We start from the raw sequence: 15,963 nt of genomic DNA on the forward strand, positions 1-15,963 counted from the left end.
GTTCTATTAAAATCCATTTAGCAAACAATGGGATATTTTAGTTAACAATACAAACAAACACAAGAAAAATCAATAATGCTTGTCCTTTAGGCAATAGAAAACTGGGTTTCTTCGGTTCTTTGTTTGCTATATTTACATTGGTGGCTAACTTACTGATTTATCTGCAGCATTTATTAGATAGGGTCATATATTCAATGAAATCCTCATTTTTACACAATTCTGAAGTTAGCTCATTAATTATCATCGGTCATCCTTATATTTAACTTACATTTTAAATAGATTCTTAAATATGAGAAATTCGCCTTATAGTCTTAAGAAAACCTGCCTTTGTTGATTTTTAAGCTTTTATTACAACAAACTAAAACACATTTATAAAATAGGGAAGAGATTCTGCTTGTTTTGTCGTGGAATTAACATATATTGTTATACAGAACAGATTGTTTATAAGGGATTTATGTGCTACAGGCTCTGAAGAAGGGTTAGGTCATAAATAAAAACTCAGAGACATACAATGGGCCTTTCAACGTGAATTTATTCATTCTCCATTTCCAAGGCTTCACAGTTAAAATGATTTGCTTCTTCACATGGCAGGGCAATGAGAGGACGGATGAAGGATCTCAGTAATCCAGTGCATTCACAACCTACAAAACATTTGAACCAAAAACTTCACCAGAACCAGTAAACATCGATGTCTAACTCTAGAGCAACGGCAATCTGGACACAGTCGGCTCTTCAGTTCACGATGGAATGAGGAGGAAGGAGTAGGGGGATGGGCGTAGTGAAATGAGGTATGTCAGCTGTTTGCGCCGAGGTTTTTTTTTTTTTTTCTTTATGCAACCTCCTCCTCCCCCTCTTCCTCGAACTCGCCCTCCTCGGCGGTGGCGTCCTGGTACTGCTGGTACTCGGACACCAGGTCGTTCATGTTGCTTTCTGCCTCGGTGAACTCCATCTCATCCATACCCTCGCCCGTGTACCAGTGGAGGAAGGCCTTGCGGCGGAACATGGCAGTGAACTGCTCGGAGATGCGCTTGAACAGCTCCTGGATGGCCGTGCTGTTGCCGATGAAGGTGGCGGCCATTTTGAGGCCACGCGGCGGGATGTCACAGACGGCGGTCTTCACGTTGTTCGGGATCCATTCCACGAAGTAGCTGCTGTTCTTGTTCTGCACGTTCAGCATCTGCTCGTCCACCTCCTTCATGGACATGCGGCCCCTGAAGACAGCGGCCACGGTGAGGTAGCGACCATGGCGTGGGTCGCAGGCGGCCATCATGTTCTTGGCGTCGAACATCTGCTGAGTGAGCTCGGGCACGGACAGTGAACGATACTGCTGGCTGCCCCTGCTGGTGAGGGGGGCAAACCCCGGCATGAAGAAGTGCAGACGGGGGAAGGGGACCATGTTGACCGCCAGTTTACGGAGGTCGGCGTTGAGCTGGCCGGGGAAACGCAGGCAGGTGGTCACCCCGCTCATGGTGGCGGACACCAAGTGGTTGAGGTCTCCGTAGGTGGGGGTTGTGAGTTTAAGTGTGCGGAAGCAGATATCATAAAGAGCTTCATTGTCAATGCAGTAGGTCTCATCAGTGTTCTCTACCAGCTGGTGGACCGACAGGGTGGCGTTGTAGGGCTCCACCACCGTGTCGGACACTTTGGGAGAAGGCACCACACTGAAGGTGTTCATGATGCGGTCGGGATACTCCTCGCGGATCTTGCTGATCAGCAGCGTGCCCATACCAGAGCCAGTGCCTCCGCCCAGGGAGTGAGTGAGCTGGAAGCCTTGGAGGCAGTCGCAGCTCTCAGCCTCTTTCCTCACAACGTCCAGAACCGAATCCACCAGCTCCGCCCCTTCAGTGTAGTGGCCCTTGGCCCAGTTGTTTCCGGCTCCGCTCTGACCTGTCGTTACGAACATTTCAGCTCATTATGCAGGCTTTAAAAACAGGACAAACGACTGTGCATTGAGGCCTAAACACGCATCATACCAAAGACGAAGTTGTCGGGCCTGAAGATTTGCCCAAAGGGACCAGATCTGACTGAATCCATCGTCCCAGGTTCCAGATCCACCAGGATGGCACGGGGCACATACTTTCCACCTGACAGAAGACAACATGGAGTAGTCATTTATCATATTGCAGCAGAGCTGAGTAGATGAGGAAATAAAGCAGGTTCAGTGTACTGTTTTACATATGATCTGAATTTGCAGCCTACCTGTGGCCTCATTGTAGTAGACGCTGATCCTGTCTAGCTGCAGGTCGCTGTCTCCATGGTAGGTACCAGTGGGATCAATGCCGTGTTCGTCGCTGATCACCTCCCAGAACTGAGGGAATTAATAAAAACATATGTAGGCATGGTGGGAGAGGAGGGAGACAAGGGAGTTCTTTCAGTCCAAGGTTAAAAAAACAAGCAGAAAACAGCAGCTTATTTATAATTTTTACAGCCATATGATCAAAGCCCGACGATGAGGAGATCCTGCAATCATGGAGCTACTTTCACAAGAAGCCAGTAGGTTCAAAGGAGCATATAAATCTGAAATATTCTCTCAAGAGTAAACCAGGCAAATAATCTGATCAGAAACAGTGTTTTTTTTTTAGCCTATATAATGATAAAAATGTTTGACTCCAGTTCAACCTGATTCAAATTTAATGTAATAATTAGGGGTAATGCAAAAGACATTCAACTGAAAATAACCTGAAGAGACTGGAATGTGAAAATAGGTCACAGATGAGGGGGGAGGGGAAGTTGCTGCTTCAGTGACAATAAGCTTTCAGCATCATGAATATCTGCTGTTTTTATGCAACATTCGACAAAAAAACATGTAGAAACACTACAGACTAATTTTGCATGAAAAATGAAAATGAAATGAAATTTGTTTCTTCCTATGGTTTAAATATATTAGGTCTTTTTTTTGCATGAATGCTCTGCAGAAAAAACTAATGATGGTGCTCGCTGCAGATTGAGGGTCTTTGGTGCTGAAACAAAAATAACTCCGAGTTAATTTTCTTCGAGAAAATTCCGGCAGGATGGATTAGAAGGCTTCTCCTAGCCAACACCGAGCCGTGCCTGCACAAATCAGAGCTCAATACCAAAATAAAGACAAAAAAACAAACAAACATTGGATAGATTAGGACAATTACCTTGGCTCCGATCTGGTTTCCGCACTGGCCGGCCTGCAAATGCACAATTTCGCGCATTTTCGGAGAGATGGACGAGAAGCTGGTCGAGTAGGAGCTGGGAATGTGAGCGGCAGGGATTCACGGGATGATGGCTCCTGCAGTCGATCGTTCGGGGTTTGTTGCGCCGCCTCTGAGACCGTCTACTGGCCCGAAACGGTGGCGCAACCTGACGTCATCACCATGGCAACCGAAGGCCGGAGGAGAGAGGAAGGCATCCCTCTTCACGCTGATCCTCAGATCCTCGGTTCCTCTCGGACTCAGGCAGAGCTTTAAACTGAAATCACCTTACACTGTATGGGGCGCCGTTTGTAAAGGAGCTTGTGCTAAAAATTCATGCCTAAATTTTGTCACATTTAGCTTCTGCTAAAAATTCATGCCTAAATTTTGTCACATTTAGCTTCTGCTAAAAATTCATGCCTAAATTTTGTCACATTTAGCTTCTGCTAAAAATTCATGCCTAAATTTTGTCACATTTAGCTTCTGCTAAAAATTCATGCCTAAATTTTGTCACATTTAGCTTCAAACACTGTTTAAAAATGTAGTGTTGATTTTCTGATGTCACTTTTTACAACATTTAGATTTAACATTTAACATTTAGATTTAACATTTAGCATTTAGATTTATATTTAGTATGTAGCTGTAACAATTACATGCAACTAGCTAAATGTTGTAAAAAGTGACATCAGAAAATCAACACTACATTTTTAAACAGTGTTTGAAGCTAAATGTGACAAAATTTAGGCATGAATTTTTAGCACAAGCTCCTTTACAAACGGCGCCCCATAACACTGAGGAGGGACGAGTTGGGCCAAACCTCGAAAAGATGCGCGAGATCTCACGATATATCGACATATCGAGTTTTTTGAGTTGGCCAATTAGTTGTGGCGGCCATCTTGAGTTGGGTCGATGGGTGATTATTTCCTGCAAGTTTCATTAAAATCCATTCTGTGGTTCATGAAATAATCAAAGTTAGGCAGTCTGTTAGGGCTCAGAGTATATGTTGGAGATCAGTCTCAGCTACTACCACGTCAAGTTTGAGCTCAATATCAATTAAACTGGCTGTGTTTGCTAAGGTAGCTTAGCTGTGGCAGCCATCTTGAATGGGACTGACTCCAGTAGTCATTCAGTAGATGGACAGTAATTACTTTCTGTGAGTTTCATTAAAGTTTCTCCAGTGATCCATGAGATATTTTGCTAATGGTACAGACAAACAGACACACAGACATAGGCAAAAACATACTCCTCCTTTGCCTTTGGCAGAGGGTGGTTGGTAATAAGTCAATAAACTGTATTTAATGTGTTGCACAACATCAGAAGAGCCGTAGTTCATCCCTGAAAAGAACACAAGCCGTACATGAGTCATCTCATGTAAACCTGTCACTCAGAATAACAAACTTCTAGGAAAGCACTTTCAAACTGAATCTTTGCAGCGTTCAGTCTATTTCTGACTCCTTTTTTATTCTGCTCATCAAATAAAGACATAAAAGGACCAAATCAAACAGTTTTATCTTCATATCAATGTTAAAGCTTCAAGACCTGCTATTTGTAGAAGCAAGAGGAAAAGAAAATCAGATTTTTAAGACTTTTTGTAGTGAGACAGAGCGTGAACATAAGTAGGAGTTTAGCAGTAATGCCACAGTCACTTAAAGTGCTGATAAATAAACTTTATGCTGAGTTTATTTCACAATCGTTAAGGTTCAGGTAAGCACGATTGGTTTGAACATTTTGTTTCTGTTAAGCTTTGAGTTCTTAACATTTATGTCAACACAACCTTCACATCCACGTCTGGAAAGATTACATTCCAAACCCGCTACAAGTTACTAACCGGTTTTTAGTTCCCTTTCAACTAGCCAATAGGACTCTACTTCCTGTTTCCCAGCGTTACTACAGTTAGTGCATTTCATGCTGCTGCACGACTGATGTTACACCCACAGGAGTCACACACAGGAAAGCCAAGAGCATTAGTGACTCCTGGACAAGAACAATAGAGGAGCAGTAAGTGAAGTCTGAGGAAGCATGAACCGTGTTGCCACCGCTGACAGAACAACCTCTTCTGAGTCGTGGATTTTCTAAAAAAAAATTACACCAAAAGCTGTCGATCATGTCACTCCCAGAGGAGGACCTGACATGTTCTGTGTGCTGTGACATCTTCAAGGACCCGGTTCTGCTGCCGTGCAGCCACAGCTTCTGCCGGGACTGTCTGAAGCAGTGCTGGGACACAGGGGTCCGAGGGTGTCCCATCTGCAGGAAAAAGGGACCCACGTCCAGTCCAACGTCCAATCTGGCTCTGAAAAACGTCTGCGAGGCTCTTCAGGAAGTCAAGAGACAGAACTCAGAGGACAGGACAAACTGCGGCCTGCATGGGGAGAAGTTAAAGCTCTTCTGTTTGGTTGACAGGCAGCCCATCTGTGTGGTGTGCCAGTCGTCCAAACTGCATAAAAACCACGAATGTTTGCCAACAGAAGAGGCGCTGCTGGACTGCAAGGTGAGTGAAAGCCACCCTGTTATTGTCACACAAAGTAACAACTGAAAGTAAAAAGCTGTTGCACAAGTCAGTCCTGATTCTTAGTCACGCTGTCAGAGAAAAACAGGGTGAAAACATCCCAAAGTGTTGCAGACATTTTTGCTTCATGCGGTTGTATCTCCTTACTCTCAGAATGAACTTGAGGGTTCTCGGAAGATCTTGCAAGAAAAACTGGAAAGCCTCAAAAGAATTCACGGAACATCGGCTGAAATGTTCACATACATTAAGGTAACTCGTGATCTAAATATATAAAACAAACGAGACAACAAAACGCAGTTTGTGATGATCTCCCATCAGAATCAGACTCTGAAAACACAGAAGACGATCAGGAGCCAGTTTGAGCAGCTACATCAGGCCCTCTACGACGAAGAGTCGGCCAGATTAGCAGCTTTGGAGAAAGAGGAAGAGGAGAAGATCGCAATGATTAAAGAAAGGATCAAAAAATATTCAGAAGAGGCGCTTTCTGTCACCGAGATCATCTCTGTCATTGAGAGACAGCTGCTGGAAGAAAACATAGTTTTATTGAAGGTTTGAGCTTTTCCAGATTCCATCAGTTTGGTTAAGATTTTTAATTAAAACCCAACTTTGATCACGTGTTTTTCTTTTTCTTTCAGAACTTTAAAGCCACTCAGGACAGGTAGGTTATCAGAGTTCAGTTTTTGAAGTCATGTGATGCATTCACGGAACATGTTCTCAGATATGTTTTTGATATTACAGAAGTAAAGACATGATGCCTGCTTTAAATACCACGTCTGGCCTTTTGATCGATGTGTCCAAGCACCTCTCCAACCTCAAATACAGAGTCTGGGAGAAATTATTGGACAAGGTTGACTACAGTGAGTGCACCCAGTTAAAGTACAGAACCTACATCTTGATTTATATGTCCTTGTTGCTCATTGGCTGTTGTTTTGTAGCTCCTGTAACTTTAGATCCAAACACAGCACACCCATGCCTGGTCCTGTCTGACGACCTCACGTCCCTCCATTACTCAAAGCAGCCCAGCCGTTGCCCTGACACCCCGGAGCGCTTCCACATGAGCGCTGAAGTGGTGGGCATGACTGCCCTGGACTCAGGAAGTCACCGCTGGGTTGTGGAAACAGGAAGTAATCTCGACTGGTTCCTGGGTGTGGCCTCCTCGTCTGCGTCAAGAAATGCTGAGATCTCCGCTCGACCCGAAAACGGTTTCTGGACTTTATGTTTTCGGGCCGGGGAGTTGAGGGCGATGACCTCGTCGCCCACCCTACTGACAGTTTCAAAAATGCCCAAACAGGTCAAAGTACAGCTGGATTACAACAAAGGACTGGTGTCCTTTTTGGACCCTGCTGACAAGTCTCTCATTTATGAGTTCACACAGACATTCAAGGAGCCTTTATTTCCATATTTTTATACCCAGAGCAGCCATCCGCTGAGAATAATGCCAGAGAAGGTACTGATCACAGCAGAAAGCTGTTGAGTGATTAATTATTACAGCTTTATTTTTATTTATAGTGTCTATTTCCCAAAACTCATAGGCACAATTACTCCGCTTAAAGAGCTTGTTCATGACATTATGGCTTCGACCTTTGGTTTTTGCAACTTTTTATAGTTTTTGAATTATTTTACTTTTGTCTTCTCATAAAAATGTATGGAGATCTCTTCAAATTCTTGAAAAACACTGTGATCTCTCAAATCTTCTTTGCTTTTCTCAGCATTTAGCCACTGTTTTGCTGGGTTTAGATTTTAGCTACTGTTAGCTCCTTAAGACCCGGTTTAAAACTCGGTGTAACCTGTCCCTTCAGGCCGTGGAACGCCCTGTCCCTTGTCTCTTTGTATAGCTGCCTCTGTTGATTCCTGTAAAAAGCATCTAAAGACATTTTTATTCAGACAAACTTTTAGTTAAATGTTTTACTCACTGTTTTTTATCAGCTGTTCTTTCTGATTTTGTTTCATATTAAGCCTGTTTCTGTGTTTCTGTAAAGCACTTTGTGATTTTATCTATGAAAGGTGCTGTATGAATAAAGTTTACTTACCTACTGATAATTTTAGCTTTCAGCTGCTGTTTTGATGGTGCCAGTTTGAAAGGTTTTCCTTCATTCTGGTCATTTTGCTGCAAACAAACTTGTCACAGCTGTTTGAAAAAATTGTGTACATTTTTTTTTGTTGTTGATTTGAGAATTCTTTTGTTTTGCTGAGATGTTTGAGAAGGTTTCTGTCGTTCACGTGTGTATATTTGTTAAACTTGTTAAAACTGCAACAGAAACACCTTCATACCCTCACTGAAGACACCACATCCAAGAAAACCTGATAAATTTCACAAAACTTCTCTTTTCAGACACAACATTTGCACATTTTTCAAAGCATAACATAAAAAACATGACAGCAAAAGTTAAAAAGCACAATAAAATATATTTAGTGTTTTATCTACAGCTGATTTTGTTTGGTTGTGCAAAATTTTGTTTTTGTTTTTGTTTTTTAGTAAATATCATGTACTGATAACTAGTTTTAATTTGCTTGTAATTGTGTTTTCTATTATTATTGTTTTATATCATGTGTTTTTTGAATATTTTTCTTTCAGTTTTACTTTTTATTGCTCTTTCCCCAAAATGTTGAGTTTTATTTCAGTGTTGTTGGGTTTTGTCTGATCTTGTGTTGTTAAGAAACTCAAGTGATAATATTACCAACACAGAATGAGAAATGTAAAAACTTATATCTTAAAAAGATTTTATCTGGTTTACAATTAAATATGTTAGACTGCAACAATGATTTGAATTTATGAATGCCTTAAAACAAGTTTTTAATGTTCCAAAAAACGTGAAAGGAAGTTATTTTTTATTACTATTAATATAAGGAAGTTTTAATTTGTACAAAGCTGAAATTTGTGACCTTAAAGTCATATTTATCTGTGATGATTGTCTTTAATGACAAACAAATGTTGTTGAACAGGAAAAGGAAGATAACCTGACCTCCAATAATACACCTGAACACAACCCACATTAAACTGTTTATTCTGTCAGTGCACATGGTGGCGCCAAACCCAAACAAATATTAACTTCTGTGAAGACGGTGAGCTGAGTCACATGAAATAAAGCTGACAGAATATGATCAACTTATTAAAGCATAAAGATATGAAGGGTAAACTACAAAACCCCCCAAAAAACAAACCAAAAACAGCTTGTTGTTGATGCATTTTATTAATTAAATGTGGGATTTTTCTCTCACATGGAAAAATAATTGCATTGTTGAAAGTAAACAAATTGAACAAATGCAAGAGTTCATTATTGCTTTTGTTCCAGTTCCTCTACTCTTTTCCAAAATAAATAAATGAACAGTGTGTTTAATGGTTTAATCTGGTGCAAATCTAAGCAGGTGTGTTTCGTTCAGACGCAGGTTTGCTTCTCTCTGCAGAGATGCAGGAACAAAACTTCTTCACCCAGGCCTCTGGGAGGAAAGGAACCTTCTCCAGACGAGACAAGTAGACGAGTGGTTGGATGGTGCTGCTGATGTTCATGAAGGCGAAGCCCGCAGGCTGCACGTAGCAGCGAAACACATCGGCGGAGTAGTGGTCCTCGAATGGGAACAGAGCAACCAGTGGCAGGTAGTTGAATATGATGATGCAGAGGATGGAGAGCACTAAGTTGAAGGCCTTCTTCTTCATGGGGTGCATGTCGTCTTTCCCTGCAGTGCGGGTCTTCTTCAGGGCCGAAAGGATGCTGGCGTTACACACCACCATCCAGGCAAAGGCTGCCAGGATCTCACAGGTGAACACCTTCTCAAAGTTGGGGAAGCCCCCCACCATTTTGGCCGCGGAATAGGCGAAGGTGAGGCAGAGCACGAGCAAGGTGAGGCTCAGCCTGTACTCGATGTGCTTCAGCTGCCCAAACGCGATGGGAAAGAGCACGGCCACGAAGCGATCCAGGCAGATGCAGGAGAGGAACAACGGGCCGCTGGTGTCTTTCACACCAAAGGAGAACTTAATGGCTGACCACACCGCTTTGCTGTGCCAGATGTAGAGGTTGAGGAAATTAAGGGGGGTCATGGTGCCAAAGTAGGCGTCCATAAAGGCCAAGCAGCCCAGGAAGATGTCAGAAGTGGAGGGTTCTTTACGATTGTGGATAAGAACAGCAATGACAAGCACGTTGGCAGGGATTCCTACAATCACATTGATGATCTGAAGAGTGAGGTCGAAGAGGATGGCCTCTACGTACTGCTCGCAGCCATCAAACACACTGAAATGCTTTACTGTGGCGTTGAGAGTCAAATTAGTGGTCACATTGAGTGGCGAGGCGTATCTGTCCATGTTTCTAAACCTGAAAAAATAAACAATACTAATGAGAGAAGAAGAAAAGTTAGGGATTATTGACCACACTGACTTGATTCGTTAGATAATTTATTCCCAGCTGAGAATAAAACACTTGTTTATCAGACTTCTTGCTTCTGATCTCAGTAGGAACAGAGGCAGCTGTCAGACAGTAAAAACATGTTCCAAACACCGTCAGGGCCTCTCCTCGGGCTGTTATCTTGTTATTGTGTCTGTGTGGACCCTCCTCTTGGGAGCGTGACTCTCTGAGCTCAGGGACGTCTAACCGACTCAAGTGGCTCCTTCTGCAGGCGCCACCCTTTCACAGCAAAATAAAAAGGGCAGCCAGTTGCAGGTTTAAGCAGCAAAAGTCAGGTTTTTGCACACAGAAGGAGAGCAGTGATGCTGGGAATGTGGTCGGTTTCTACAGCTTTTAAAAACTCATTTAGCAAAAAAATAAGTTTTGATGGAGCTGAATTTAAGAACGATCAGTCAACTGTATGTCATTCTCATTTCCTGTCTTCAGCTCCTCCAGTGTGACCACAAGCTTTTTCAGCTTGTTCTGGACTTTAAAACCCATTTCCAGCAGCTCCTAATAAGCTGAAACCTCAAGACTTTTCAAATTCAGTAACCCCCGAGCCGCCTGCTGTGATGGACTACTGAGACCAGAGGCTGAGACTGCTCCTTACTGTCAGGAGGACTGTTGTGGTTTAACGTGGACCTTCGCTCAGCCTTCGCTCAGCCTTCGCTCAGCCTCCGTCCCTCAGCGGGTGGAGTTTCTAACCTCCCTCTGCTGTCGGCTCCACCTCAGGCTGAACAACCTCCTGTGAGATTAATCACACCGACGGAGGAGTGAAACTCCTCACCAGCGAGGCTCGTCCCTGCAGACTGTAGACTCAATCAGCTGTGCTTTTCTTCAGGCGCTTGTTCTGGCTGGGAAATAAACAACACACGATGTCAAACTGTATTTCTTAGGGGTTAATTTAGTGCTGGACAGTGTTAATGCATTGACTTGATTCACCTGAATAAGATGTTATTATTTGTGCATGTTTGGCCTAAAGTGCAGACATGTCTTACATTAATCAGTGAGGTTCCTTAAATAGATTTTTTTTGTTTGAAACTGCAAACATGTATTAATCATACAAAATGTTCTTGCTTTATTTGCATGTGATAAATAAATGTGTTTATCTTTGCAGACTTTATAAAGGAGTTAGAATCACAGATCAAATCATTTTAAGCTTAAAAAAGACTGTTTTTATGATGGATTTAGTCACTAAATCCATCCAAATGCAAGTTAGTTAGACGAAAGCTGTAAAACTGATTTTAAAGATGTGGGCAGAATCATGCAAAAACAAACCAACAAACTTTATTCATCTTTACTCATTGAATTACCTGCTTCTATTTATTTATTGAATGTTTGGATTGACATAAATCTTAATTAAAAAGCCAAACTAATGAAGATAAGGGTCTCCAATTCAACCTTAAGGCCTTCAAGCTCTTATTAAACGCACATCTATGAAATTACTTTGATGTGAAACAAACTTTGTGAGATAAAACAGTTTAATAAACTCCATCAGCTAGCGCAGACGTGTTAATATCCAAGGTTTTTACTCACCAAGCAAAGTCCTCGTGTCCCGTATTTGTGAGCGGGACGTGTGTGGCGGTGATCTTTTATAAGTTGCCGTCAATTTGACGCTGACCAGAGAGGGAGGATCTGTTCCATAACAACAGAGAGTTGTGACTTTTTCCAGTCGAAACCTCGATGTTAGTTTTAATATCGAGAAGCCTCGACGTTTGTCTCAAGAAACCTTCAGACTCAAAAGAGACGTTTGTTTTTCTCCTCTCCTTAAATACAATTTAAAACTAATTTAAAGCTTGAAATAAAGATAATGCAGCTTTCAAAATGTTATATAAATACTACGTATGGAAATCTATCTTTTATTACGTCATGAGATTTCTATGAAATTGTTGACATTTATTAGTATTTCTGCATGTTAGGACAAAGGAAAAGACCAATGAAGGTTTTTTTTATAAAAATCAAATTTTGAAGGCCTATGTGAGCCTATGTAATAAACCATAGGCTTGCATCCTAAATTATTAAAGTGCATATAATATATACTGCTAATATTTAATGTTATCAAAGAGACCATACTCTTGTAAAATGTCTTGTTTCATTTCAAGATATTATTCTGGTTTTTCTGCAAAACTGCACTTTCTGTTTTTCCCCGTAGCCTCAAATGTGTGAAAATACAGAATTTTTTGATAGATTTTAGATAGATAGATTAGATAGATTTTGTGGATATGAATAAATATATTCATCATTTTCATATTATTTTTGGTCAAAGCTGCTGCAGAGGGACCAAAGGGCCACATGTGGCCTCAGAGCCACAGTTTGCAGACCCCTGGAATAAAAGATCACTTTATAATAATGCAGTTTAACTCAGATAAAACGCAGATAGTTTGAGGATCCAGAGGACGTTGGATCAGTCGGACAAAACTCCAGACTTCGTGGACTTCATTCATCTGTTTCTTTCCTCCGTTACTGACGAGGAAAACAGCATCAAGCAGAAACGTCCTTGCTTTTTTGGTTTCAGAGCGTCTCACTCCAGACAAACTCCCCGTGGAGCTTCAGTAAAGAGGCAAAAAGAAAAAGACGCAGCAGGTGAGTTTAAAGCCTTATAAAGTGACTTATGTGTCAGGGATTATTAGGAGGGATTGTTTCTGAGAGGTTAATTACATTTGGGGCTCTGTGCCGGCATAAAGGACCCAATGTTCTGTTCCCGGGAGGAGAGACAAGAAGAAACCCACAATGCTTGTTGCGCTGATGTGTACATCAGAGGACAAACGGAGCGGCGTGATTGGTTTGTGTTCGCTCAGGTTTGTCTGGAGGGGCAGCAGAGTACTGCTCCTCAATGCTCCTAACAGGAACAGGATCCTAAACTGTTCAAGGGTTCGCAGATATTTCAGAATATTTACATTTATTTTGAATTCACCAGGAAATTTTTATTTGAATAATTATGACAATTATTTAAAAAAAAATCCAAATTGAATCAAACACTTTTAGTTCTTGACAGGGATGAATTAAAGCAGGTACAGGCTCCGCTCTCCTCTTCTTGTTTGATAGATTTTGAGCCCGTTACACGTCAGAAACATTTTCTAATAATTTCCCCTGCATTCCTCCCACTCAGTTTGTATCCATCTGTCTCCTTCAAATTAAAATATTTACCCAGCAGCCCTTCTGGCATCAGTGCTGCCGAGGCAACACCAGCATTAGAAAACACAACACACTGAGAAGTAAAATAATTCTCAATCCAAGATGTTTACACGCTGAAAGAAATAAATCTGTCGGAGCAACAAAAAGCCTATTATATATGGTGCTGAATCATCTTATTTACAGAGATTTTTAGGGCTAATCTCAGCTCAGTCATGAATAAAGTTACTCTGATGAGTTGTGTCTTCTAAAACGCAGAATCATTTAGTGAGGGCATACATCTCCCTCCGCCTTGTGTTTGCCTTAACCTTGTCTTATTTGTGTAAATGTTTTCGTGAATGTTGCAGGGGACAGCAGACATCACCTTATATAAATCAGGGTTAGACATTTGCATGCATTTCTCTGGAGGCAATTTAGATTCCAGAGACAAAACTATAAGACGCTGCGCAGAAACACTCGACACAAGGCGTGTTTGTTCGACCCCAGAGAGATTAAAGGTCTGTGTCACCCTCAGAGTGTGAAGTGAGGATGACTCGTAGCTACCACTACACCAAGTTTTATTTAAGTAACTGTAAAATTTGCAGAATTACAACTATTTTTGTGTTTTCTAATGTCAGTTGGATGTGATGGCCTTCTTTAATTGTATTGGCTACAAAATAATCAGTTGAATCTGTACATCCAGTGACAGTTTTCTTAAAATCTGTCCAGTGGTAAATGAAATATTTTGCTAACAGAGACTGAGTTGACTCCAAATAGTCAGCATACAGACTGTTAGCAATCAGAATGGGTCGGGAGTCAGTCTCAGCTACTACCACATGATATTTTAGCTTAATATCTGTGAAACTGACTGAGTTGCAGCCATTTTTTGTGTTTTTGATGCTCAGCTGGCTGCGGCAGCCATCTTGAATTGAGTTGACTCCAAAGATTAGATGTAGATGTATCTCCATTAATTACTTTCTGCAAGTTTCTTAACTATCCATGCATTGGTTCATGAGATGTTTTACTAACACTACGGTTTAAGGAGCACGCTCAGACACGAGCAAAATCTACCGATCCATTTTAATGTACCGAGACAAAACTCTGTGAGAATTTCTGCCTCCACCCTTACCACTCTTTACTGAGAAGCTGCTGAAAGCATCCTGACGGTCTGCATCACATTTTATTACAGCCACAGCAGTTTAACTGACAGGAAGACTGTGCAGCGTGTGGTGAGGACGCCTGAGAGACTCACTCCTCTCCTCAGAGGACGTATTTTTTATTTTTTTTTAAAAAAAGGAGATGCATTAAAAAGTTTGGTGATCCCTTTCTTTCTGCTCACAATCTGTTGAACCTCCTACCATCTGGAAGACGATACCGCTCCAGCTTATGGAGGACAGCCAGAAAACGCAGCAGCTTCTCAGATGATAAGGAGGCTCAGTTTCCACAGAGGCCGTTCTGTTTCACTTAGAAAAAAAAACTAAATACTTCAATAAAAGTTCATATCAATTAGCCTCCTGATGACTCGCCAGATAACAAAGTGTCAAACTGTGTGCGTACGAAAGAAGGGAAGGATTTTACCACAGAACAAACACTTCAGAGCCTCAGTTCAGCCTCCGGTCTCGTCAAGGTGAAGGAGGTGCAGCTACACCCACCCACTTGTGTCCACATACAGATATGCACACAAACCGACAGAGAACAAGGTGTGCCAGCACCTGGCATCCGAGAAATGAGTTCTTTATGTAAAATAGCTGGGATGCTTTGAGTTTGTTGTAGCATTGATTTATTTCTCTCCTAGGAAACATCATGGTGGTAATTCAGCCAGAAACCCCCCCTCTGTTTTCCTTCTTTATGCTCATCTGTGGAGCTAATTGTGTTGACATATGTTTATTCAGATCATGTGCTGGAAACGCTAATGAAACCCAAAGACAAATAAACAGAAAGGTGGAAGATAAATAATCTCATATGGGAAGAAATAAACACATTAGGGAACTCTCCTGTGATTGTTGTTTGACTCCGTTTAAGGAGTTTTGGAAGTTAAATTGGCTTGAAATAAAACAAATTTGACATTTGGAGTTAAAAAAACCCAGAAACTTTTCTAGACACATAGAGAAACTATCATCAGATTTAAAGAAAAAAAAACCTGCTGATGAATGGAGGCAGAGAAAAAAATGACATCATTACGCTGCGTTTTATTCCTGACATTTGATGACACAGTAAAGCTTCAGGGAAATGCCATCATTGTGTGTTTGCATCAGATTTTCTCAATGCCTTTGCAGGAACTTGCTTGTTTTTCTCTGCCGATCTGAGTGTCATCAGCTGCAACAACAGAAAGGATTCACTTTAAATGATTTTTGATATCTACGCTCAGTTAAAGTAAAGGTCTATCGAAAAGTAGGCCAGTGATCCCGCTCTCTGTTCGCTAATTATTCCAATCAGGGCATCTAAAATGTGCAGTAATCACCATAATTATAGCCCACAGACTTGGAGCGGTTAAACAAACAACTCAGTTTCATTTACAATTCGCTTCCTAATGGAGTTTATTATAGAAGGGAAAGACGTGACGCGGCGACACATTTTACTGTTTAAAATGCAGACGAAGCAGCTCAACATGAGGCTCTTAATGGGAGTCAGCAGGTGTAAAAGGTGCTCAGAGACATCTCATGGCAGAGGTGTGTGAAAAATAAATCACTTTTATGTCAAAAGGCAGGATCCTGGTTTCATGTTTGGTTGGAGCAGTTGGATCTGTTACAGTTTGAGGTTTTTTTTGTATGTTTCAGTTTAGCTGTTCTTCTGTGTTTTTTGGGTTTTC

At 41.5% G+C, this 15,963-nt stretch overlaps 3 protein-coding genes across 3 annotated transcripts; 1 reads left to right on the top strand and 2 right to left on the bottom strand.

The window, feature by feature from the left end:
- Positions 1 to 514: 514 nt before the first annotated feature.
- tubb4bl (tubulin, beta 4B class IVb-like) lies at positions 515 to 3,460 on the bottom strand. The gene is made up of 4 exons (XM_017425398.3): positions 3,126 to 3,460; positions 2,200 to 2,308; positions 1,974 to 2,084; positions 515 to 1,887 (listed from the first exon to the last, which is right to left on the bottom strand). The coding sequence occupies exons 1-4, from the start codon at positions 3,180 to 3,182 to the stop codon at positions 830 to 832; spliced, it is 1,335 nt and encodes a 444-aa protein (XP_017280887.1). The 5' UTR covers positions 3,183 to 3,460; the 3' UTR covers positions 515 to 829.
- Positions 3,461 to 3,916: 456 nt separating this feature from the next.
- On the top strand, positions 3,917 to 8,658 carry LOC108241267 (E3 ubiquitin-protein ligase TRIM39). Its single transcript, XM_017425294.3, has 6 exons — positions 3,917 to 5,649; positions 5,821 to 5,916; positions 5,986 to 6,216; positions 6,303 to 6,325; positions 6,406 to 6,524; positions 6,603 to 8,658. The coding sequence occupies exons 1-6, from the start codon at positions 5,266 to 5,268 to the stop codon at positions 7,139 to 7,141; spliced, it is 1,392 nt and encodes a 463-aa protein (XP_017280783.1). The 5' UTR covers positions 3,917 to 5,265; the 3' UTR covers positions 7,142 to 8,658.
- A 367-nt stretch (positions 8,659 to 9,025) lies between these two features.
- LOC108241289 (G-protein coupled receptor 183) lies at positions 9,026 to 9,964 on the bottom strand. The gene has a single exon (XM_017425318.1). It carries the CDS (start codon positions 9,962 to 9,964, stop codon positions 9,026 to 9,028), a length of 939 nt encoding a protein of 312 aa, XP_017280807.1.
- Positions 9,965 to 15,963: the final 5,999 nt, after the last annotated feature.

Source organism: Kryptolebias marmoratus, linkage group LG12 (assembly GCF_001649575.2).
Source record: "Kryptolebias marmoratus isolate JLee-2015 linkage group LG12, ASM164957v2, whole genome shotgun sequence".
NCBI classification, from domain to species: Eukaryota; Metazoa; Chordata; class Actinopteri; order Cyprinodontiformes; family Rivulidae; genus Kryptolebias; species Kryptolebias marmoratus.

Coding starts and splice junctions, on each gene's coding strand:
- tubb4bl (XM_017425398.3), bottom strand. CDS start 3,182: ATGCGCGAAATTGTGCATTTGCAGGCCGGCCAGTGCGGAAACCAGATC. Junction 2,309..3,125: donor GAAACCAGATCGGAGCCAAG/GTAATTGTCCTA, acceptor TAATTCCCTCAG/TTCTGGGAGGTGATCAGCGA. Junction 2,085..2,199: donor CTACTACAATGAGGCCACAG/GTAGGCTGCAAA, acceptor GTCTTCTGTCAG/GTGGAAAGTATGTGCCCCGT.
- LOC108241267 (XM_017425294.3), top strand. CDS start 5,266: ATGTCACTCCCAGAGGAGGACCTGACATGTTCTGTGTGCTGTGACATC. Junction 6,326..6,405: donor TTTAAAGCCACTCAGGACAG/GTAGGTTATCAG, acceptor TTGATATTACAG/AAGTAAAGACATGATGCCTG. Junction 6,525..6,602: donor ATTGGACAAGGTTGACTACA/GTGAGTGCACCC, acceptor GTTGTTTTGTAG/CTCCTGTAACTTTAGATCCA.
- LOC108241289 (XM_017425318.1), bottom strand. CDS start 9,964: ATGGACAGATACGCCTCGCCACTCAATGTGACCACTAATTTGACTCTC.